This window comes from Cervus elaphus, chromosome 17, assembly GCF_910594005.1.
Source record: "Cervus elaphus chromosome 17, mCerEla1.1, whole genome shotgun sequence".
NCBI classification, from domain to species: Eukaryota; Metazoa; Chordata; class Mammalia; order Artiodactyla; family Cervidae; genus Cervus; species Cervus elaphus.
The window spans coordinates 24,440,492-24,465,299 of record NC_057831.1 but is presented as its reverse complement, the minus strand read 5'-3'; the positions used below and the strand labels follow the sequence as shown (position 1 = coordinate 24,465,299).

Genomic DNA, 24,808 nt, shown 5'->3' with positions numbered 1-24,808 from the left:
CAGGAGCAAAGAATAGCATGAATGTGGCAAATAAGACCCCATCCTTCAAAAATTCATACACCATAAGCCTAGTTAAAACACTGGATGTAACCACAGGAAGAAAACAAACCATTGTAAAATAATGATATCATGGTTACCCTTAAGTAGACATCGTTGGTAATATATATACTTATTCATTACTGGAACATCTCTCTGGAATTCATTGTTTTAATAGCAACACAAAAAAGAAAGTCCCATTATTGTTTGATCATATTTGTTGGTTTTACCAGCTTAATAATCCTTGTCATTAACACTACCAGCTGTTGCTGCAATTATAATTTTTAACAGTACAGATGTGTGAACTTTTGCAAGCTGTTTACTTTCTTAGTGCCTCACCACCACAAGTGCAAAATAGGGTAAGAACATTTGTTCACAGGGGTGCCATGAGGTTAAAAGGAATTAGTGCTTTTAAAACTCCAGAATAGTCATTGGCACATATTAGGCACTCACTACATCTTTGTAGCCTTAATTATAATTATTATCGTCATCGTCATCATCACTGCCATACACATCAATGACTGCGGGAGGCCAGGCCTGAACCCAGCACACAGCCTTAGTATTTTATCCCTAGGAATTTGGGTTCAGTTTCTCCACATTTTCAGGTAAAGAAGCAGAAATAACCAAGATACAACCTAACCAGGTTGAAGAACTTCGAGAAGATGGAGTGAGGACTGTTCCTGAAATATTTAAGTTCTGCTAGGCCTGGTGCTAGATGCCTGCTGCTTTCATTACGTAGAGCTTGATTCTGTCCTAACCATTCAGAGGTCAGTGATATACTGAAAGCCAACTGATTTATATGTTCACTCCTGTAAAAGGTCATTAATATTATTTTATTCTCCCACTCTGTTTTAATATCTGAGAACATGAACTATTTTTTAACCCTGGAAGGGAATTATTTTTAGGCCATTTTCTCCTATTGGTAAAAACTGGGTTTATATCAGGTTAGTTTGCCATGAAAGGAATGATATGGGATAGTTTTTATGGGTGTTTTCTTATAAAATGTAGAACATTTAAAAAATACAGAATAGTGTAAGAAGAAAATTATAGTGTATCACAGCCCATCACTAAGAAATATTGATAATATTTGTCTGGAATTGTGAGTTTGTGTGTACATTCGTAAAGCAGTTCACATTTTAATACATGGTTTTATATGTTCACTGTGGTATTAATTCATGATATATTTTTAGATTTTTTTAATGTGAAACAGGGATTTTGTAAAATTTGTATATTTTAGATGTGTAAGTTCAGTTCTGCATTTTGTTATATTTGTAGATTTATTGACATTTTATTTCCAAGATTGTGTTTGTAATTAACCCTAGGATAAATAAGATTATTAAACCACAGGTCTTAATGAGATACTAAAATAAACTACTTTGTGTTAAGATAATTTGTAAAAATGCATTCCTTTTTTCTAGTATTTAAGTCCCTTTAAGGGTAGGAATTGTGCTCCATAATCTTTATATTTTCTAAAGTCTGAACAGTTGTTTTTTATGATAATCATTAAATGATTTTCAAGTAAATGTATGAAAAATATAAATGATTAGGGAATTGATATTGAGGTATTTTTAATCAACATTATGATAACTATGGACAGTTATGATAAATTATCCTGTTGAATTTCAAAACATCCAATCTGAAAATTGAAGTGATGAGTGAGAACTAGGAAATGTTAGAGTAGTGAGGATCAGGATAATACAAAGGTAAGACCAATGACCTGCTAAATATGACTGTCCAGAACTATTGAGAATTTCCAGTAAATGAAGCATACGGTCCATCCCTGTCTGTATTTTCAAGTATCTGTTGCTGATTTTCAACTTTGCTTACAATTTTAAGCTGCATCAAGATGTAGGAATGCCTCAAGTTCAAGTAGTAAAATTTTTAAATACTAATAGTATGTTACTTGTACATGCTCAGAGAAAAAAATATAAGGGAAAATTCGGTATTTGGATAGCTATCTCTTTCCAACATACTTAAGTGTAAGTAATTGAGCAATTAGATTCAAAAATAAAATAGATTACTAAAATTGTTTAAGATTAAATATAAAACATTTACTTTAATATATTCTTGATAATAGCTCTGTCTTTAAAACTTTTACATGATATAGAGCTTCAATTTTTAATGGACAGTATCCTGCATACTTTAATAAGAGAGAAGAAATACAGAAGCAATTGTAATAATTCTTTCTGATTCTTCATATTCTAAAGTCATCTTCTTTGTCTAGATGGTCATATTTTTATAAAAATTTGTACATATATTTTATATATTTCCAAATGTCAAATATTAAAGTAGCCCCATCAGGATTTCCCATTGCTTTATTCTTTTAGTTTAGAAAACAGTTTAGAATTCAGTCTTATACAAAATATTCAGTTTAGTTCAGTTGCATGATCGTTTCTGATTCTTTGTGACCCCATGAACTTCAGCATGCCAGGCTTCCCTGTCCATCACCAACTTCCAGAGCTTTCTCAAACTATGTCCATCCAGTTGGTGATGCCATCCAATCATTTCATCCTCTGTCGTCCCCTTCTCCTCCTGCCTTCAATCTTTCCCAGCAGCAGGGTCTTTTCCAAGGAGTCAGTTCTTTGCATCAGGTGGCCAAAGTATTGGAGCTTCAGCTTAAGCATCAGTCCTTCAAGTGACTATTCAGGACTGATTTCCCTTAGGATTAACTAGTTGAATCTCCTTACAGTCCAAGGGACTCTTAAGAGTATTCTCCAGCACAACAGTTCAAAAGTATCAATTCTTCAGCCCTCAGCTTCCTTTATGATCTAACTCTCATATCCATACATGACTACTGGAAAAACCATAACTTTGACTAGGTGGACCTTTGTCAGTAAAGTAATGTTCCTGCTTTTCAATATGCTGCCTAGTTTGTCATAGCATTTCTTCCAAGGAGTAAGCATCTTTTAATTTCATGGCTGCACTCACCATCTGCAGTGATTTTGCAGTCCAAGAAAATTAAGTCTGCCACTGTTTCCATTGTTTCTGCATCTATTTGCCATGAAGTGATGGGACCTGGTGCCATGATCTTTGTTTTTTGAATGTTGAATTTGAAGCCTGCTTTTTCACTCTCATCAAGAGGCTCTTTAGTTCCTGTTTGCTTTCTGCCATAAAGTTGGTGTCATCTACATATCTAAGGTTATTGATATTTCTCCTGGCATTCTTGGTTCCAGCTTGTGTTCATCCAGCCCGGCATTTCACATAATGTACTCTGCATACAAGTTAAATAAGCAGGGTGACAACATACAGCCTTGACGTACTCCTTTCCCAATCTGAAACTAGTCCGTTGTTCCATATCCAATTCTAACTGTTGCTACTTGTCCTGCATAAAGATTTCTCAGGACTCAGGTAAGGTGATCTGGTATTCCCATCTTTTTAAGAATTTTCCACAGTTTGTTGTAATCCACACAATCAAAGGTTTTGCCGTAGTCAATAAAACAGAATTAGATGTTTTTCTGGAACTCTCTTGCTTTTTCTGTGATCCAACAGATGTTGGCAATTTGATCTCTGGTTCCTCCACCTTTTCTAAATCCAGCTTGAGTATCTGGAAGTTCATGGTTCATGTATTGTTGAAGCTTGGCTTGGAGAATTTTAACATTACTTTACTAGAGTGTGAGATGAGTGCAATTGTGCGGTAGTTTGAGCATTCTTTGGCATTGCCTTTCTTTGGGATTGGAATGAAAACTGACCTTTTCCAGTCCTGTGGCCACTGCTGAGTTTTCCAAATTTGCTGGCATATTGAGTGCAGCACTTTCACAGCATCACCTTTTAGGACTTGAGATAACTCAACTGGAGTTCCATCACTTCCACTAGCTTTGCTTATAATGATGCTTCTTAAGACCCACTTGACTTCATATTCCAGGATGTCTGACTCTTAAGTGAGTGATCACACCATCATGGTTATCTGGGTCATGAAGATCTTTTTTGTATAGTTTTTCTTCTTGCCCCCTCTTCTTAATATCGTCTCCTTCTGTTATGCCCATACCATTCCTGTCCTTTATTGTGCCCATCTTTGCATGAAATGTTCCCTTGGTGTCTCTGATTTTCTTGAAGAGATCTCTAGTCTTTCCCATTCTATTGTTTTCCTCTGTTTCTTTGCCTTGATCACTGAAGAAGGCTTTCTTATCTCTCTTTGCTTTTCTTTGGAACTCTGCATTCAGATGGGTATATCGTTCCTTTCCTCCTTTGCCTTTAGCTTCTCTTCTTTTCTCAGCTATTTGTAAGGCCTCCTCAGACAGCCATTTCACCTTTTTGCATTTCATTTCTTTTTCTCAAGTTTTTAAACTTGAGTGACGTGAAGAATTACCCCAGTGTTTAGTTACCAGATGGGTGATTCTTTCCTAGGCACTGATCCTAGGAAATTCTAATCTTGTCAAGCTCCCAAAGTGATTCTGAGGCCAGTTCGCCCTTGACTACATGATAAGAAAAGAGTGAAGTCACAGTGGGGCCATGAAGCTGTCCTCAAGTGTTGTGATGGAATTGAGAAGTTTTATAGAAGCACCTGGTGTTTTAATCACTTGCTGATGTGTGCTCTCTATATAGAACTCTGTGTACTGTGAACATAGGCCCCAAGAGGCTTCAGGTTGCTTCTACAAGTGGTAGGAGACACACTTTGCTAGGTCTGCTATTTCCCTTCTGGTCAAGAATAGCTACAAGACATCAGGAAAGGGTAGAGCGTTACATGTTTGCTGGTATTGCTTTCAACGAATGGGCAGAAACTCATTCTCTTTTTTGTTTTAGTATGTACATATATCTTCTAGTATATTGTCATTTCTAAGATATTTTTCAATGCCCACAGATGAATGTGAATCTTCTAAAAGTGTGTTCTTAGTTATATTCATATATTGTGACCTCATATGTAATTCTACACATAGCAAAGCTATTGAAAGATGTTAGTGTCTAAGTGATAATCAAATTATTGCTGATATAATTAAATTGTATGATTCCACTAAAAACTGAGGACATGGAGTATATTTATTGCATCTTTGGTTTACATACTTCAGTAATAGCATTCATTTTCACAAAAGGAATTTAGGAAGAAAAATATAAACTATTTGGTCATTGTTCTCAATCCATTCATGGTTAGTCATGCTCTCCTTTTTTCCTACCATTGCTACCATCTTGTTTTTTGAGAAGTGAGGGAGACGAAGAAATAAGGGAATACCAACATGGTTTTCTCCTGCTCAGAGCTAGGATAGTTGAATTAGATTTGTCAGTGAAACTGAAGTTAATTCTCTTTTTAATCTGATCAACTGATCATGTGCTTTCTGTTCACTGGAAGGCCCAAGAAGGGGACTGCAGTTTTATTTGATTCTCTCAGTAATAGTGCTTGCAGGGTGCTTTGATACCCAACCAGAGTTGGCAGTAGATGATGGGAACTTAACCCTGCCTCTGGGACTTACTATTGGTGTGACCTTGGGCAATTCTCTCAAACTTTATATCTTGTGTCTTCTCAAGCTTAAAATTTTGTTTTTGACTAAATTTGAGTTAAAATATTTTTCTTAAAACTGTAACCCTGTGAATATAAAAAAAAAAATGACCTCATAATATTCATATGAATGCATTACATATATTATTATGAATGACTGGAATTCCAGTGTACGTTAGTTTGAAATGTACCACATTTACAATCAGGTGTAAAGCTGTTACCTAATTAGGCGCAAGGCTCCACTGTAGTTGAATTGAAGATGCCCTGGCTTGGTCAATGAATCCTTTCCTGCTCAGGTTCAAGTAAGATGAGCTTTTATTCAGTTGCTTAAATGGGAAGGGAGAAGGAGGACTCATGCTGTAAAGACAGCTTCTCCCCTAAGTGGGGGAAGAGGGGCATTTTAAGGGGTAGAAGGCAGACAGGTCATCAGGGCTTTAGGAAATGGGTGGAAATTTCCTGGGGTAGCTGGGGGCAGCTGGGCATGTATAGGCTTCCAGGTTCCTTTGCACAGGCAGACATTGTGCTCAGGAGAGCACAAAACCCCCTTTGGGCAGAAATCGTAGCATGGTAAGGAAGCAAAGATAACTTCAGGGCATCTCTTGCTTTCATTGTACGCAGGCATGTCCTGCGGTCAAGTCAGAGTTGTCTTGGGGTGGTTAACTGCTGTCTATCTTCCAGAGCACAGACCTTTCAAAATGTAACTGCAGAGCATCTCTGCCAAACACTAGGTAGTTTTGAAACAAACACAGAGGTAAATCAGGCAAAGTGTCCTTCAGCTCTCAGGAGTTGGTATAGAAACACAGAGATAAATCAAGGCTGGGAAAGTGATGATTTGAGCCTAATTTGCCCGCTATCTTGAATCTAGCCAGTTCAGTCTGGTTTTGTCACTGATCTTTGTGGCATCCATTGGTAAAACACATCTAGCCTTTATAGTTAAAGACAGTTTCTGCGCCTGGGGCTTGAGCTACATAGCGTTAGTGACAAAGCCACTTTTCAGTAAAAACCTCAGGGACTTGTATTGAGGATGGAGGTAGGGATGGAACAGTAAACATCCTTCGTCCATGCATAAGTTCTTAAGCAGCTGAGATATAGGAGAAAAGAATAAAGCAGAAAGAAAATCAGATATTGTCTTTATTATTCATAAAGTTGGCATTGACTAAGTAGTGTCTGTCTAACTTGCTTTTACATAAGCCACAAAGAATATAAGGGTATCACTGCATTGAAGAAAGTAACTTATAGGCACATGTTCCCAAGATATATTTCCTTAATTAGTAACCAAGTTTGGGTTAATGAAATGAGCATATTCTTTTCTTTTCTTTCTTCTTTTACTTGAAGTGGATCCATAGTTTAGGCCTTTTCTTCAAAGTAAAGTGGACAATTAGATACTACCCAAAGTTTTACCAACTGGGAGAATTTCTTTTCCCCATTTTCTTCTGGGGACAAACATGAGTGGGCTGTAATGCAGTGATCACTCACCTTGGACTAGTGCCAGTGTATTTTCAGACACAAGTCATGTAGTCATTTGTTTTATCTTACTTACTATATTGGTGGTGGTGATGGGGATGCGGTTGAACAGTTCCAGAGACTTATATTGTTCACTTCCTACAATAATATCCTCATTCTCTGTAAGGATTCTGCCATTTGCTGCATATATGCATTGCCCACATACAGTCCCACAGGAGAGCTCTGTAGGTCCGCTGGAACTGCATGTGATTAGATATACCCCCAGGCAAGATGTTATTTATCATTGCATCTGACTTCCTTAAGTTCCCTTTTACCAGTGTGCTATTGTGGCATTTGGGCTCTATAAAAATGATGGTACACATGGCTGCAAGTCTCTGGGGGAATGCTTTGGAAAAGATTTCTGGTGTTTAAAGCATAGAAGAATCTTTCTCAAAGAAATCTGGGCTTCCCTAAGTCAAAAGGGTCTGAGACTATAAACCAGATAGAAGGCTGTGAATCTCCACTATTGGAACTTTGGTCAGTGTCTGCACCCAACCTAGAATTGTTTTGTTTAAAAAGGTGAAACTGAAGCTTCATAGGCCATGCATATATTTCATTCCTAAGGGCCTTCAGATCAATTAGTTACCATAACAGATCCCTGCAGTGGAAAACACTTTGATTACTTAAATTGCCAGTAATGATGAAGTGCTGCCAGTTCTCTGCCAGTCCGGACTTCATTATTCCCCCGCTGACATCAAAAACTTCAGGTCAGCGGTCCAGTTGTCATCATTGTCTCTGGGCTACAGAGGACAGACATCACAGAGCTTTTCATGAGTGAATGTTCTAATGCTTACTGGAGGAAATGTCAGAATACTCTAGAGCAAGGGTCAGCAAACTACAGCCAACAAGCGGAATCCAGCTGGTGGGCTCTTTGTGTAAGGTAAGAATAGTTTTTACATTTTAAAGGGTTATAAGAAAGGAAAAAGTAAAGGAGGAGGAGTAAAAGAAGGAAGGAAGGAAGGGAGGAAGAAAGAGAGAGAAAGAAAAAGGTAAAAGAGAAAGAAAAGGAGAAAAAAGGACCAAAGAGAAACAGTGAATATATTGTGTGTGGCCCACACAGCCTGGAGTATTATCTAGCCCTTTACAAAAAAAAAACCCAACCTTGCATGCTGACCTCTTCTTTCCATCATAGTAGGCAAATTCTAGCATTGTAGTCACATTGATTATAAGCCATGAAGTCCAAGCTTTGATTATACATCATAATTGGCTGTAAATGCCACTTAGGTACTTGAGATAACACATTACATTCTGCCTTCTGTATGAGTGTAACTATTTTGATGAATTCAGTTGGATTTAATCCTCTATTTTGCCCTCCTTGGTCTAATAACTTTTAAAATCCATTCCATAATACTTTCCAGGCTCACGCTGATATATATTGGCAAGGTCCTCTAATAATTTCTGTGTTTGAAATAGTTTCTCTAAAATATTCCTTTCACTTATGGGGTCTAACTTTAGTTATTGGTATTAGAGGCAGTCAGTGAGGGATGTTGGCATGGATACCGAGAAAAGGACATCGCTGATGGGGCAGTTGCCTCAAAAGCTCTTGAAAACTTTTAATTTGATTTAGTTTAATTTTTATTTACTTGTTCTTATAAGGAGCACAGATTTCCTTGGTTAAAAAAGATGCAGGGATATTTGGGAGCTAAAATTTTTAGCCTCATCTCTGCCCCAGTCTTTCTAGATCTCAAGTCTTAGGATTCCACAACTTTCTAAATAGTGCTTTTATATTAGTTTATGATTCTTGGATGATTTTGCTTACTACTGGAATGGTAGCTTTGTCTTTGTGTGAATGCTTGCTCTCTAGAACAGAGAAGTCATAATACCAACCTGCTCCATCTCTGTAATCCCTGTTGCCACCATAGACACTTGATCCCGAACTTTCTCCTCCCCTGACAATCCATCCCTTTGCACTGCTATGCCATTATGGTGCTCCTGTGTGCCTATTACATTGCCAGTGTACTATTTTCCCTTGATGAGAGGTTGCTTATGTTCTCCACAATTATTGAAATCAACCCAATTCTAAAATCCATTTTATAGAGTCTATTTCCTGGACCACCCCTGATCTGTGTATTTATTAGGATCCCAGCAAGAAACAGATGCCACTGTCAAATAATTCAACTGAAAAAATTTATTATGATGTGCAGGGTGAAGAACCCAAAGAGGGATAGTGAAGCATTTGAAGACTAAGAACAAATCTTTTACTAGGCCAGTGAGGGAATTGGAGAAAAGATGGTTGCAAGAGATGCATGAAAATTGAAACCACAGAAGAATCATAGAAGATAAAACAGCTCTGCCAAAATTAGAATGGGGGAGTGAGTGACAGGACCAATAAATAACCCTATTGTTCCTTTATTTCCCCTTCTGGTGTTCTGATGGTGCTTTCCATTGGAGTGGGCTTGGGAGCCTGTGTGATGAAATCCATAGGGAAGGACTCAATCTGCAGAGATCACAAAAATATTCATGTCCTAAGGAACTCATTTTTAAGTGTGAGTTGGAGAAATGAGAAACACCAAAGATATTGTATGAGCTGATACTACTGCTATTATTAATTGATTCTGATAATGTGTTTTGTTTTAGGTGAGTCAAATTCTCTGGAATCAGAATTCATCTTAAAATTTTTAGTATATCGTATTTTATTTGATCACAGTATTCTTTTCTTAAAGGAATATCAAATAATGGGCTGTCTCATGGTTGATGTCTAATTCAGTAATCTATAGAGTAATGACAATAAAAGGAGGGAAGGGATATGGACATTGCAGAAATAGAATTCCATCAATTTTTACTAAGTAAGTTTGAAACATTTTAAAACCTCACAGATCTAGTACCTTTTATGTTTATAATTTTAAATAAACTATTAGCAATTTGCATTAGCAATAAAGAGTGATAGAGATGGGAGTTGAATGAGATCTGCAGTTTATATATGAGGAGATAGGAGATCTTTGCAAAATAATCCTGTAACAATTAACACCATGCTTTCTTTACAGAAAAATTTCTCTTTCAAGATTGTTCTGTGAAGCATAAAAGCATTTATTTGCATCTTAAAAGGAAAAAGAAAGGGGAAGGTTCTGCTTTTTTTGCTGGTAGCTGTTCCTCCCTGTGCTGAAAAGTATTATCTTAAAGTGAATTGTTGGTACCTTGCTGTATTTGAAAAGAAGAACTAAATTAACAAGCATGTTTATAGAGATTTCTCCTGAAGAAGATTCTAAGAAATGGGCATGGAAGCAAGTAGTTTAAAGATTAGCCCGTGAAGCACTAGTAAGAGAATTGGGAATGTGAGACAAGAAAGGGAGAAAAGCAAATACTGTGTATATTAATAAGCAGAATAGTGTGATGGGCAAGCATAATTCAGTATCGCTGGGAACCTTCTAATTACTGTGTAGAACAAACCTAAGAATTGTTACACTGAAGGATGGGGAAGCTGACCTATTTACACGCTGACTTACATCCCTCGCTGACGGAGGGTTGCCCCCAGCCCTCCATGCACTAGCTCCCCAGCACTTCCAAGCCGCTGAGTAGGCACACAGAAATGCTCTCAGGTACAGACGAAGTCTTCAGAGGCACAGTAGAGATTGGAAGTGGTCAGTGTGGCTGACAACTGAACATCAAGCTGAAGCTCCTGGGCCAGGAAGGTGTGGAATGCTACACAGAAATACACAGAAAATGCCTGGTACTTTTTGCCACTATTAATAAGTGAAATTAACCAACTTATGTGGAGGAGAAATATGAATGGTAGTGTATTTTGCTACCTTACTGCCTTTGGAAAAGCCTTAGTTTTGTTCCCCTGTTGTACTAGAGTACAAATTAGAGTATAAGACCAAATTATTAGGGATTTGTGGACTATGGTTTGTGGACTAAAAATTATAGTAAGTTACCCTTACTATATAATTTGAGTAATGATATAGTCATGTATGCATGTGAAAGTTGGACTGTGAAGAAAGCTGAGCACTGAAGAATTGATGCTTTTGAACTGAGGTGTTGGAGAATACTCTTGAGAGTCCCTTGGACTGCAGGGAGATCCAACGAGTCCATCCTAAGGAGATCAGTCCTGGGTGTTCATTGGAAGGACTGATGTTGAAGTTGAAACTTCAGTACTTTGGCCACCTCATGCTAAGAGTTGACTCATTGGAAAAGACCCTGATGCTGGGAGGGATTGGGGGCAGGAGGAGAGGGGGACAGAAGATGAGATGGCTAGATGGTATCACCGACTCGGACATGAGTTTGAGTAAACTCCGGGAGTTGGTGATGGATAGGGAGGCCTGGCATGCTGCGATTCATGGGGTCGCAAAGAGTCGGACACGACTGAGTGACTGAACTGAACTGACTGATACATTTGTGTGTGATTAGATCAAGATTATTGTTCACGTTATCTCTAATAAGTACATTATGGCTCTAACTCATTTCTTTGTATATTTTTGTTTTCTTCTGCACTTTGGTTACCAGTTAGAAAACTACAGTATTGAAAAGATGCATCCTTCAGTCTTTCTCCATTATACACAAACATGGGTAAGAGATGAGATCTTACTCAAAAAGAGGAAAATCTTCCATTTGAAGCTGTGCATATGTAAGGAAATATTTGGATTCATGATCAGTCTCTTTCTGTTGGCGATATGTAGTCTAATTTATTCTCATAGCAAAAGCAATTATTAATATCAATTATTAGCACAAATTTTCTTCAGACTTGAAGATGTGTTCAGTATTTTGTCAGAGAAATAAAAAAGGCATCATTATGGAATCTTAAGGAACACTTTATAATAAATTTAAGTCTATTTTGTTCCTTCCGTTGTAGTATAAGCTGGCATTTACTTTATGTTGCTAGACCTGCGATTTACATTTTAAATAATTTATTTGCAGACCGTAATTGTTCTTCAGTAGCAGTTTCGCTTTATCTTGATGACTTTCAGGAATGAACATTCTGTGTTTCTATATTTCAGGTTCATCCTTTATGGTTTCATTTCACAGCCTATAAAATTTGGCCAACGTTTATAACAATAACCCTCTTTAAATGGGCAGAATAATGATTTAGGTTTGATATAGTTCAAGTGCATAAAACGAAGTTCATTTCAAGGCTAGTAGGCTCCTCTTGAGAAATCATAGAGGGCTGTTGTTCAGTCTGCAATTCAGTTGTTACTCAAGGATAGGCTTTTTTCTAGAATAAGGAAAAAGAAAGTCATGGTTATGAAAGGCCTTTTAATTAACTTTTGTATTTTGACTCAACACAATTTTATACAAAAAGATTGGAAGGTAACTTAAAGACCATTTACTATCTTCACAGCCATGACAAGTTAATCAGTGTGATCATCAGTAAAACAAAAATAACAAGGCCAACTCCATACAGTTTTATGAATAGTAAATGAAGTAATGCATATTAAATGCTTAGAAACATAACTGGTACATGATACATTTCACTAAATAATATTTGATAAAATTAAAGAGTAAAAGCCTGAAATAATGTAATCTATAGGAAAGAGAGGGATTTAATGCTAGTCTTAGTTTCTGAAAATTGGCAAACAGAACTTACTCAGTACAAGTCAAATATAAATTTTAAAGGAAGGCACAATTTTAGCTTAAGAAAAAAATGGCCTCTAAGTATTGAGAGAAACTTCCTGTCTAATTTCCTTGGGAAATTTTGAAAGATAGGTTATGATTGTCTCTAGAATTGATTTTCTATGGTTATCTCCCTATGGTAGTGTGATATCCAACCATATAATGGGGCAGTATTCATTCTGTGCTTTAATACATCCTTATAGCTTGATCTATAATTTTGGTGATTTAAGTTTTAGAGTCAGGAAGGAAGTTATGTACATTCTTCACAGACATCCATACTCTTGTAGTGTTGGTTTAATTCCTCTTTTTTTCCTTGATAGGAAACCAGGCTCCCAGTGAATTTCACATACTTTCCATATTTGATTTTAACCCATAATCTGCTTAATAGAGACTAATCTAGCTCATATCACTACAGAGAATCTATTTTAACCTTTTGAATAATGTTATTGTGTCCTCTGCTATTAGAGGTTAAAAGTGCAGACTGTAGAGTCAGACTGCCTGTGCTGGAATCCTAATTCCAAAATTGAATTTAGTTTTCTCATCTGTAAAATAAGATAAGAATAATATTAGGGTAAATATGGTAAGTTAATAGGGTAAATTTAGAAGATTAAGTGAAATAACATATATAAAACAGCAAGAGTCCTAGTTTATATTAAGCGCCTGATAATTTGTTATTAGTTTTATTTTTACTCTAATTATTCCAGAACTAAATAGCAACTTATTCTGGCTATGTGTAAGATAGGAAAATTCTTCCCCTACTGTTCCTCAAATATAGAAATGCTGAATTATAACACTATGTTTGTGTTTGTTTAATAAATATTTATTTAACATTGAGGCTGAGTGAAACACTACATAGAGAAATGCAGAATTATGCTGATGATTCATATAGAACTTGTGTATGATTCCCATATGTTTTCTGCCAGATGTTTTTTTCTCATTCTGTGATATAAATGTAATTTAAAATATATTTATATACATTTGTTGAATATCTGTTCAAGAAAATATACTATGCGTTGTGCAGGAATCTGTGAATTGACAGAGGCAGCATCTTCCTTGGAGATGCTATTTATATCATGAGGAAAGACATAGATAAATCAATGAAGATACAATAATTCTCAAAGTCATTGTGGTATTAATTGAAATTTCAATGGTGTAGAAAATACATATTATATCCAGAAGGAAAAAGATAATTGCAGAATACAGCAGCTTTGGTGTTTTGTTCTTTGTACTTAATACCTTACAAACTAATTTTTAAGAATCATTGCATTGTTTTATAAAGTAATACAATTTTACTACAAAAATATTAGTGATATGGAAGAGTAACATAAAAGAAGTTATATGTCTCTCAAAATTTTACCTCTCATGTACAACTGTTGGTTGCTAACAGCCAATAGAATTATGCTGTATTTTGAATTAGATGGGCAGGATTATTTAAAAGTGAGAGCATAATCTATATGCTATTTTTAAATAAAATAATTTTAAATGTTATTAAGTAATATAAAGTAAAATCAAAGAACGTTAATTATCAGATAATTTTTTTTTACTAAGAACACTGTCAATATCATTTACTATTAAGAAAACTGAAGTTACAAAAAATAGTGAAAGAATTGAGTCACTTTATATTCAAATTCAGTATTAATGACTGAATTCTATGAAAGACGATGTTAATACTTTATACTTTCTTCTCCTCAAATGCTCAGTTTTCTCATTCTATGGCCACTTTTATTTCATCAAGATGTTTAACATTTGCATTTTGTAGTGCTAACCTAATCCTTATGATACTTAGTCTTTGACCTATATGTACATGTATTCAAGTGACCATGTGTTCTTTTTCCAAAGTTTTTACATTTCCATTTTGCTTAATTTTGTTCTTCTATTTGCTGGCTGGATTTTCTTCTTTATTTAAATTTTGGTTATAGTTACACTTGAATATTGAACAATGATAAAACATCTCTAATAAAAATCAGCAATTCTTTGCTCTGCCCCTCACCAGAAACAATTTCATCTCCTCCTCAGTTCAGTACAGTTCAGTCACTAGGTCGTGTACAACTCTTTGTGACCCCATGGACTGCAGCACGCCAGGCCTCCCTGTCCATCACCAACGCCTGGAGCTTGCTCAAACTCATGTCCATTGAGGCTGTGATGCCATCCAACCATCTCTTCCTCCATCGTCCTCTTCTCCTCCTGCCTTCAATCTTTCCCAGCATCGGGGTCTTTTCCAATGAGTCACTTCTTCACATCAGGTGGCCAAAGTATTGGAGTTTCAGCTTTAGCATCAGTTCTTTCCATGAATATTCAGGACTGATCTCCCTTAGGATGGACTGGTTGGATCTCCTTGCAGTCCAAGGGACTTTCAAGAGTCTTCTCTAACACCACAGTTCAAAAGCATCAGTTCTTCAGTGCTCAGCTTTCTTTATGGTCCAACTCTCACATCCATACATGACTACTGGAAAAACCATAGCTTTGACTATATGGACCTTTGTTGGCAAAGTAACATCTCTGCTTTTTAATATGCTATCTGGGTTGCTCACAGCTTTTTTTCCAAGGAGCAAGCGTCTTTAATTTCATGGCTGCAGTCACCATCTGCAGTGATTTTGGAACCCCCCAAAATAAAGTCTGTCACTGTTTCCAGTGTTTCCCCATCTATTTCCCATGAAGTGATGGGGCAGGATGCCATGATCTTCTTTTTTTGAACGTTGAGTTTTAAGCCAAGTTTTCTCTCTCTTCATTTACTTTCATCGAGAGGCTCTTTTGTTCTTCTTCACTTTCTGCCATAAGGGTGGTGTCATCTGCATATCTGAAGTTATTGATAATTCTCCTGGCAATTTTGATTCCAGTCTGTGCTTCATCCAGCCTGGCACTTCTCATGATTTACTTTGCATATATGTTAAATAAGCAGGGTGATAACATATATCCTTGACATACTCCTTTCCCTATTTGGAACCAGTCTGTTGTTCCCTGTCCAGTTCTAACTATTGCTTCCTGACCTGCATATAGGTTTCTCAAGAGGCAGATAAGGTGGTCTGGTATTCCCATCTCTTTAAGAATTTTCCACAGTTCGTTGTGATCCACACAGTCAGAGGCTTTGGCATAGCCAATAAAGCAGAAGTCTGTGTTTTTCTGAAACTCTCTTGCTTTTTCTATGATCCAACGCACGTTGGCAATTTGATCTCTGGTTCCTCTTCCTTTTCTAAATCCAGCTTGAGTATCTGGATGTTCACAGTTCTTGTACTGTTGAAGCCTGGCTTGGAGAATTTTGAGCATCACTTTGCTAGCATGTGAGATGAGTGCAATTGTGCAGTAGTTTGAACATTCTTGTCATTGCCTTTCTTTTGCATTGGAATGAAAAGTGACCTTTTCCAGTCCTGTGGCCACTGCTGAGTTTTCCAAATTTGCTGACATATTGAGTGCAGCACTTTCACAGCGTTATCTTTTAGGATTAGATCAACTGGAATTCCATGACTTCCACTAGCTTTGTTAGTAGTGATGCTTCCTAAGGCCCACTTGACTTTGCATTCCAGGATGTCTGGCTCTAAGGTGAGTTATCACACCATCATCTTCATCTGGGTCATAAAGATCTTTTTGGTATAGTTCTGTATATTCTTGCCACCTCTTCTTAATATCTTCTGCTGCTGTTACATTCATACCATTTCTGTCCTTTATTGAGCTCATCTTTGCATGAAATCTTCTCTTGGTATCTCTAATTTTCTTGAGGAGTTCTCTAGTCTTTCCCTTTCTATTATTTTCCTCTATTTGTTTGCATTGATCACTGAGGAAGGCTTTCTTGTCTCTCTTTGCTATTCTTTGGAACTCTGCATTCAAATGGGTATATCTTTCTTTTTCTCCTTTGCCTTTAGCTTCTCTTCTTTCCTCAACTCTGTGTAAGGCCTCCTCAGACAACCATTTTGCTTTTTTGCATTTCTTTTTCTTGGGGATGGTCTTGATCACTGCTTCCTGTACAATGTCACAAACCTCCATACATAGTTCTTCAGGCACTCTGTCTATCAGATCTAATTCCTTGAATCTCATCCCCTCCTTGGGGTCTCATCCCCTTCTAGGAAACTTAAGAACTGTTAGTCTTCCAAATTCTATTGTTGCTCTATTTCATATTTCTTCTATTGTTTCTTAATTTACTAATTCTATTACCTATTTTTTTTCCTATAATATGCTAGATGAGAATTTCAATCTATTAACCTTTGAGAGTCTTTCCGTATTCTCCAGTGTATTTAAATCGCAACTTGAAGCTAAGCTATTAGACATATTTTACATTATTATGATTGTCTTAGTTCATTTTAGGCTGCTTTAATATAATACCATAGACGTGGTGGCCTAAACAACAAACATTTATTTCTCATAGTTATGGAAGCTAGAAGTCTAAAGTCAGGACACCAGCAGGTCAAATCCTGGTGAGGTCCCTCTGCTGGGTTACAGATTGCTGATGTTTTTCTGTGATCTCACATGGCAAGAAGGGCAAGGGACCCCTATGGAGCCTCCTTTATAAGTGCTCTAATTTCATTCATGAGGGCTTCATTCTCATGACCACATCACCTCCTATTGGTCCACCTTCTAATTCCATCACACTGAGGGCTATCGTTTTCAATATATGACTGTAGGGGAGGACCTAAATATTCAGTTCATAACAATGATTATATGTCATTTATACTATTAATCCAAATAGTATACAATGATCCTGCTTTCTTTTTTGTTTTGTTTTGCTGTGTCTTTCTGCTATTAAATTTACTTTGTAGTTTGCATGTAAAAGATTGCAATGTATCTATCTTTAATTTTTTTCAAAATGTCCAATCAGAATTTTAAAGCCATTAGCATTTCTCCTCAATTTTTCAAATATATGATACAATCTTACAATTGTTTTATTTTCTTTGGATTGCCCTCCTAAAATGCTCCATTCTTCTGTTATAAGTCCCTATGCCTATTAAACAGCTGCTGTCCTGAAACTTTTTCTTTTCCTCTTGGTATTTTAATTTATTTTTTTATTGCAATATAACTTACATGTGCAGTCTAAGATATATAGATGAATAGATTTTATGTAAGTGTACTTTAACAACCAGTCAGATCAAGATATAGAACATTTTCAGAACCCCAGCATGCTCCCTCTTATCTGCTTCCATTCATTAATCCTACCTCAAATGTTTTGATCTGTATCATGGTGGATTTTTTTTTTCTGTTTTTTAACTTCATATAAAGACTGTCATTCAGTATATACTTTTTTTTTCTTTCACTCAACATTACGTCTTTGGATTCATCCATTCTCATTAGCAGTGATTCATTTTTATTGCTGTATAATATTCCACGGTATGAAGATACTATAAAATATTTTTGTAAGAGCTGTCATAATTTATCATAATGTAACCTTGAAACTGCTCTGTAAAAAATCTATCAACCTGATATTTTTCTCCTCCTGGATGACTTGCTTTTCTTTCCTGGATATATGAAGAGGTTTTATAATAATCATTAAACCAAGAGAAATTTAATCAAGATATGTTTTTCTCTAACAGTTTTTCTATGAAACTGGTTTCTTTTTCTTCCATATTTTAAAGATTTAAAAATTATATTTAAATTTTTTAATATGTCCTTTGTTCTATTTAAGGTTTTTGGAGTATTGTTATATTCAATGTTTTCCTTTTTGGCTCTTATCCATATATATCAGATTTTTCATCAATTCTTTAATTTTGTTCTCTCTTTTTGTGTTTACTATGAAAATATAAAGCTTTACTTTGAGGCCAGAGATAAAATATTATCTGTGTCTAATCTAGTCAGTACTTTTTCTGATTTATTATCTGAGCAATGGTACTGCTTTGGCTTTTGATCTTTTTATCTATTTATTATACCCTTTCAAATGATTCTTTTAAAAATGTCAAATCAACTTGTTTTTGACCTTAGGTTTTATTTAATTAATTTTTTAATACTGTGAGGAACTTTTCTTGTGTTTTCTTCCCTGCTTATCATTTCTACTAGTTTTTTCATGTTGTGCTGCTTTGATTATTATGATGATCATATTATTATTGTTCATATTGTTACAATCATCTCTTTCAATAACTATGAGTTTGTTTTGCTAATCCCTTCATCTTACTCATGATTCTCTTAGCTCAGTTTAGACTTTCTGTTTGCTTAATATTGTCTGGGTAATTTATCCTTAAGTTCTCTTCCCTACTGGCTACTTTTTATTTTTCCATGCAAGCTATAGTTTGAGAGAGAATGTTTATATTCCAGTCAGTTGTTATGGCATAAGAGAAAAGAGGAGAAGGAAGATCTGTCAGTGTGACTCTCACATTGGAGGTAGTGGATTATAGTCTCTAATGAGACCTTTTCTGCAAGACCCCTCCCAGTGCCCAGGGATGCTCTTGATTTCCTGTGCGATTTGACTGGCTTCACTGCCTCACCTTGAGTCCTGACTTCTTCAGGATTCAGCCTTTCTTGCTTCTGTGGACGTCCCTGACCAGTTTCCAATTAGGGAAGAGATTCATGACCACCCTGCCAGTTTGGTGGTTTATAAGTTTTTACATCGGTTCTGGTTTTAGGGTGGGAGATTTAGGACTAGTACTGCCTCACTAGAACCTCCTATTTATTTCATCAACATTAACTTTTTAGTTTCTGACATCATACCCCCTTTGTTTTTTATTACTGAATTTTTTTCTTTAAAAATTTTTTATTTTATTAGTTTTCTGGGCATGGAAATTCTATAATCTGTCTTGATGTACCCATTTTTACCTAGAAGAAGTATTTTCAAATCCTTTAACATATATTCTCTTATTTCTTCTCAGAATAATCTGATTCATGAGGTAGGGCTTATTTTAAAAAAAAAAAAAAAAAAAACCTTCATTTAGTTGGTGAAGAAACAATGACTGAAAGGAATTAAGTAGGTAAATCTAGTTAAAATTACATGGTTACTGGTAGAGCCATGCTTGGTAGCCCAGCATCCCTAATCCCATAGAATAATCTTTCCATTCTATTTCAGTTCAATTCCGTCGCTCAGTCGTGTCCAACTCTGCTATTCCATGAACTGCAGCTTGCCAGGCCTCCCTGTCCATCACCAACTCCCAGAGTTCACCCAAACCCATGTCCATTGAGTCGGTGATGCCATCCAACCATCTCATCCTCCGTTGTCCCCTTCTCCTCCTGCCCTCCATCTTTCCCAGCATCAGGATCTTTTTCAAATGAGTCAGCTCTTCGCATTCCATCTCAAGACCTCTCATTGACTTCAGTTGAGCTTCCTGTTTTCACACTTGTGCAGTGAGTACAGAGTATACTTGCACAAAGCATGAACTCTGTGTTCCATCTGAAGAATTATTTTATCCCATAGGGTTATTTTGGGGATACTACGAATTATATTATTGGTCTCTGGTATAGACAAATTAAGGGCTTCCCAGCTGGCACTAGTGGTAAAGAACCTTCCTGACGGTGCAGGAAATTAAGAGATGCAGGTTTAAACCCAGGGTTGGGAAGATTCCCTGGAGGAGGGCATGGCAACCCACTCTAGTATTCTTACCAGGAGAATCCCATGGACAGAGAAGCCTGGTGGGCTGTGGTTCATAGGGTCTCAAAGAGTTGGACACGACTGAAGCGGCTTTGCACACACACACATAAGCAAATTAACATATTCCATAAGAAGTACATTTAATTCTTTGAGAACTGATATTATAATCTGCTTTTAGCCTGTCGATATAAAAAAAATAATACATTATTTTCTCTTTTCCAGAAAATGCAAAAGACATCATCATGATATATGAAGGAGATGCTGAGGAATGGGCTCTGTACTTGAGTGAAGTTTTCTCACATGTTGTGAAAACGGAAGCAACCCTTTTATATTGCTTGGAGAATTGCTCTCTTCGGGATTTGGAATTGCTAAATTTAAACTCCTACAAGTGCAAGCTTTTGATATTATCAAATAGCCTGCTTGAAAACCTATCTCCAAAGAAAGGTCAATTTCTGAAAAACATACTTCATTCACCAGAAAGTGTGGTCACTCTGCTGTGTGGGATGAAGAGTTCAGATCAACTCTACAAATTATTAAATATCTCTCGAAGCAGATGGGAGATCTCAACTGAGCAGGAGCCTGAAGACTACATCTCTGTAATTGAGAGTATCATATTCGGAGGTAGCGTTGCCAAATCTTATTTGTTTGTTTTTATTTGTTTATTTTTTTTTAATTAAAAAATTGAAAGTTTTTTTTGAACCAATGAATACTTGACAGTGGAACTAAAGAAAAGAGAAAGGAAATCCAACTTCATTTAACAGTGTATTATACTTTCCTCAAAATTCATGAAGATTCTTAGTTTTAGCTTTATTCCAGACAAGGTTTATCAGTTGTTCAAAAAATGGTTTATAAACACATACCTTGGGGCAGCTTGCAGGAGATCATACTTTGTAGAACAATATGCTAGGTTATATGTCAGTTTGGTTCTGGAAACTGCTTTCTTAGTTAACTAGTGAGGTTTGAGTTAATATTGTCTACCCGAGTATTAGCAGACAGTAGTAGTCAGTGGCAGTCGAAGGTGTGAAGGTCTGGGTTAGAACTGCAGAATTTTCATTCTGCTGATAATTGTATGATATCATTTCTATGGTAAGAAATACTGTTATCTTTGTTATCATTGAAGCATTGAATTAATGGGGCAGAACATAAGGACCTGTTTATTAATTGATTACATTTTAATATGATAGTTAAAACTCGGAAGCGTCCTAGTATTAAAGCTTCTCCCTGGCCCAGGGCTTCAGCCTTGATGTGGGAGGGTACTGTGCTCAGCTGGTCCCATGGTTTTCTTACCTTGCGTATGCCTTTAACTTCCAGTGTTCCAGTTACGGTTTTCTCTCCTCCAGAGAAGTTCTGGTGTCCTTATTTTCTAAGGCCATATCAGATATTAAGTGCTGGCACTTCTTGGAGCATATTTCTAGGCTCGCTGGAGCTCCCCTCATTCCCTGGGGACATCTCTCACCATTTCCTCTCCTCTAAGCTCCTAACTATGGTGGTCCATCCCATATACATTCTTAATATTAATTTCTCCAGCTTCCTCATATGTCTCTTTTGATCAAAAACCCTAAGCTATCTCCTGCTGGCCCTTTCTCCCACTTGGCCCACATCTGTGTGTAAACTCATTCATTTTTCTTTTTCCCTAACAAACCCTGGGCACACATGCCATTCCCCATGAAGTTATCATCATCCTGCTCTCAGAGTGGCCCTGCACCGCAGCCTCTTGCCTTTAGTCATTTCCAAACATGGGTCGAGCACAATTCTTGGTGCTCTTCAAAGTCAGAGGACACCTATCCCAAAAGCTTTGCTGAAACCCCTCGTCCCTGTGCGGGAGGATGGTAATAACCCATGGAGGATGGTGGGACTCACAGAACATCAAAAACTCTCTTTTAAAAAAATCTTCTCCCTGTTTTCCAGCAGGAAAGAAGCTGGAAAATAGGGATTCCACACTTTTTAAGCATTGTTTTTGGCAACACACTCCAGTATTCTTGCCTGGAAAATTCCATGGACAAAGGAGCCTGGATGGGCTACAATCTGTGGGGTCACAAAAGAGTCAGACACAACTGAGCGACTAAGCAACAGCAAAGCCTCGTTTTGGTTATCTGTTGTTGCATAACAAGTTATCTTCAGATTTAGCGACTTCAGACGTGATGCTGTCATAGTTTCTGTGGCTGAGGAATCTAGGAGCCACTTAGCTGGGAGGTTCTCGATCAGGAGCTGTCCAGAGGTTGCAGTAGAGCTGTCTTGGAGCTGTAAGTCACCTGAAGCCTCCAGTGTTCACTTGGGGAGGATTTGCTTCCAACAGGTGCTTACTTTGTTGGCAAGTTTGTTAATGTTTTTTAACCAGCTCTTAGATGGAAATCACCTCTAGTAGATTCCTGAGCAAAGGCCCTTGGAAGAAATGCGCCTGAAATATTGCACATTCCAAAGCATTTGTCTCTTGCCTTATACATGAAGTACAGTTTGACTGAGAACCCTGTAGCTCTTCTTTCTTCTAGCATTGGAGAATTTAGGGAATTCTTATTTGCCTGGCTGACTAAAGGTTTCTTTCTATGTGAAGTCTAGTGACTTTACTAGAATGTTATCCTTCTGCTTAGTGTTCTGGACTATTTTGCCCAGGTTAGTTTTTGTTTTAGCTTTCCTTTTTCTTTTTTTGGGGGGAGGGGGCTCTTTTCCACAAAACATAGATTCAGTATTCTTTTTATTTCAGGCCTAATTTCTTGGCTTCTGTCTTTAAATATTTGCTCTATCTTATTATTATGATTTTCTTTTTCAGAGATTCCTTTTATATGTGTGTTTGATTTATTTTGTCTTAATATACTCTATGGTTTCTAATTATTTTTGATTCTTTATTAATATCAGTTTATTAATATTTAGCTTGTATTCATCATTTCAGTCCTTAATACATTCTTATATTTTCTGTACTCTCTCTTCCCCTGTATTATTTCAAGTTTCTTCTTCATTTTTATATTGCTTTACTTCTTTCATTTTAACATTTGGTTGAACACTGGACGTTTACAATGAATTTCTTGTTCTTATCTTCTCCTTAACACCTTGTATTTTTCCATTGTATAATTGTTTCAAAAGTGTGATCATAATTTATTACATTTTAAAAATTCATGGAAAAACGCTTGGTCACAATTTTCTACTTTTATGGCAATTGTGATTTTAGTATGTGATTCTTTATGTGCAGTTGGTTTGCTCCTTCTCTCATAGTTACCTTCATATGGATCCTGTGCTGGTCCAGTTTTTCTTTTGTATCACTGAACAAAGGGAGTTTTTCTTGGTCTAGCCAATGAAGATAAAGAATGTGGGTTTTGTTGTTTGTTCCTCCCCACCCCCACAATGAAAGACTTTTCTTTGTTTTCACAGACATAGACTGCTTTCTACAGATTTGTCTTTTCTGTATAGTTTTTCATTTAGCCTCACTTTTTCTGCTTTTTGGAACCAAACCACTTCCACAGATGCTTCTACCTGAAACTGTTGCCTCATGTCTACAATATAGAAAGGCATGGCCTCTAGCCTTAGAGAAAGCTGTGTTTGTTAGCTCGTTTTGAAATCTAATTTTGGAACCATTCTGTTCACCTGGAGGTCTAAGACATCACTGTTTGCTGTTTTCAATGAATAGGACATTTGTATAATTGTTTCTCATTGTCTATGTTTTGGGATGATTTGCAGGAATAAAAAGGGGGAAATGTTGACCCTACACTATGCTTTTCAAACTGGCAGTCCTCTAATATCTAATAATCTGTTACTTTTTATTTTTGTTCATTATTCCCCAAGTACCTTTTGTATTTTTAGTTGAAAAGAAAAAATACTGCAATTGGAAATGGTAAAACATTTATTACAGTAAAATATACATAAGAACATAAGATGCAACTAATTTCATGCCAATTGTCTCCTCTGATACAGAGGAACACTAAAAATCTGTGGCAAAATTTTGAGTGGTTTTCCACACCCATTATTTTTACTTCCTTGAAGAATTCAAACAGTATTGGCCACTTATATTATGATATCACTATTGTGTGAAAATGTTGGGGCATACCTTATTGTTGTTTCAGTTGTTTTGCTTTATGATGAGTACCATTGAGTGGCTATGTCAACTATATTTTCAAATTGTATTCCCATTGATATTTGATAGGAAAAAATCTTATAGCTTATGGACAACATAGGACTATTTTTTAAGACATTGTTAGCTCTCATCCTCCCATAGTCAGCTTTTACACTGATTTCTTATCATAGCTTCAGTTCAGTTCAGTTTAGTCGTTCAGTTGTGTCTGACTCTTTGTGACCCAATGAACTGCAGCACACCAGGCCTCCTTGTCCATCACCAATTCCCAGAGTCCACCCAAACTCATGTCCATTGATTCCACCCAAACTCATGTCCATTGAGTCGATGATGCCATCCAACCATCTCATGCTCTGTCGCCCCTTCCCCTCCTGCCCTCATTCTTTCCCAGCTTCAGGGTCTTTTCCAATGAGTCAGTTCTTTGCATCAGGTGGCCAAAGTATTGGAGTTTCAGCTTCAACATCAGTCCTTCCAGTGAACACCCAGGACTGATCTCCTCCAGGATGGACTGGTTGAATCTCCTTGCAGTCCAAGCGACTCTCAAGAGTCTTCTCTAACACCACAGTTCAAAAGCATCAATTCTTCAGCGCTCAGCTTTCTTTATAGTCCAACTCTCACATCCATACATGACTACCAGAAAAACCATAGCCTTGACTAAAAGGACCTTTGTTGGCAAGGCAATGTCTCTGCTTTTTAATATACTGTCTAGGTTGGTCATAACTTTCCTTCCAAGGAGTAAGCG

The 24,808-nt window shown here is 36.7% G+C and overlaps 1 protein-coding gene across 4 annotated transcripts in view; it reads left to right on the top strand.

The window, feature by feature from the left end:
• The window catches only part of BANK1 (B cell scaffold protein with ankyrin repeats 1), a 317,486-nt gene that overhangs the window by 19,754 nt on the left and 272,924 nt on the right, over positions 1-24,808 (top strand). For all 4 annotated transcript variants that reach the window (XM_043871399.1, XM_043871400.1, XM_043871398.1 and 1 more), the window contains exon 2: positions 20,229-20,627. In XM_043871399.1, coding sequence (XP_043727334.1) covers positions 20,229-20,627 — 399 coding nt within the window. The remainder of the gene's footprint in view (positions 1-20,228; positions 20,628-24,808) is intronic.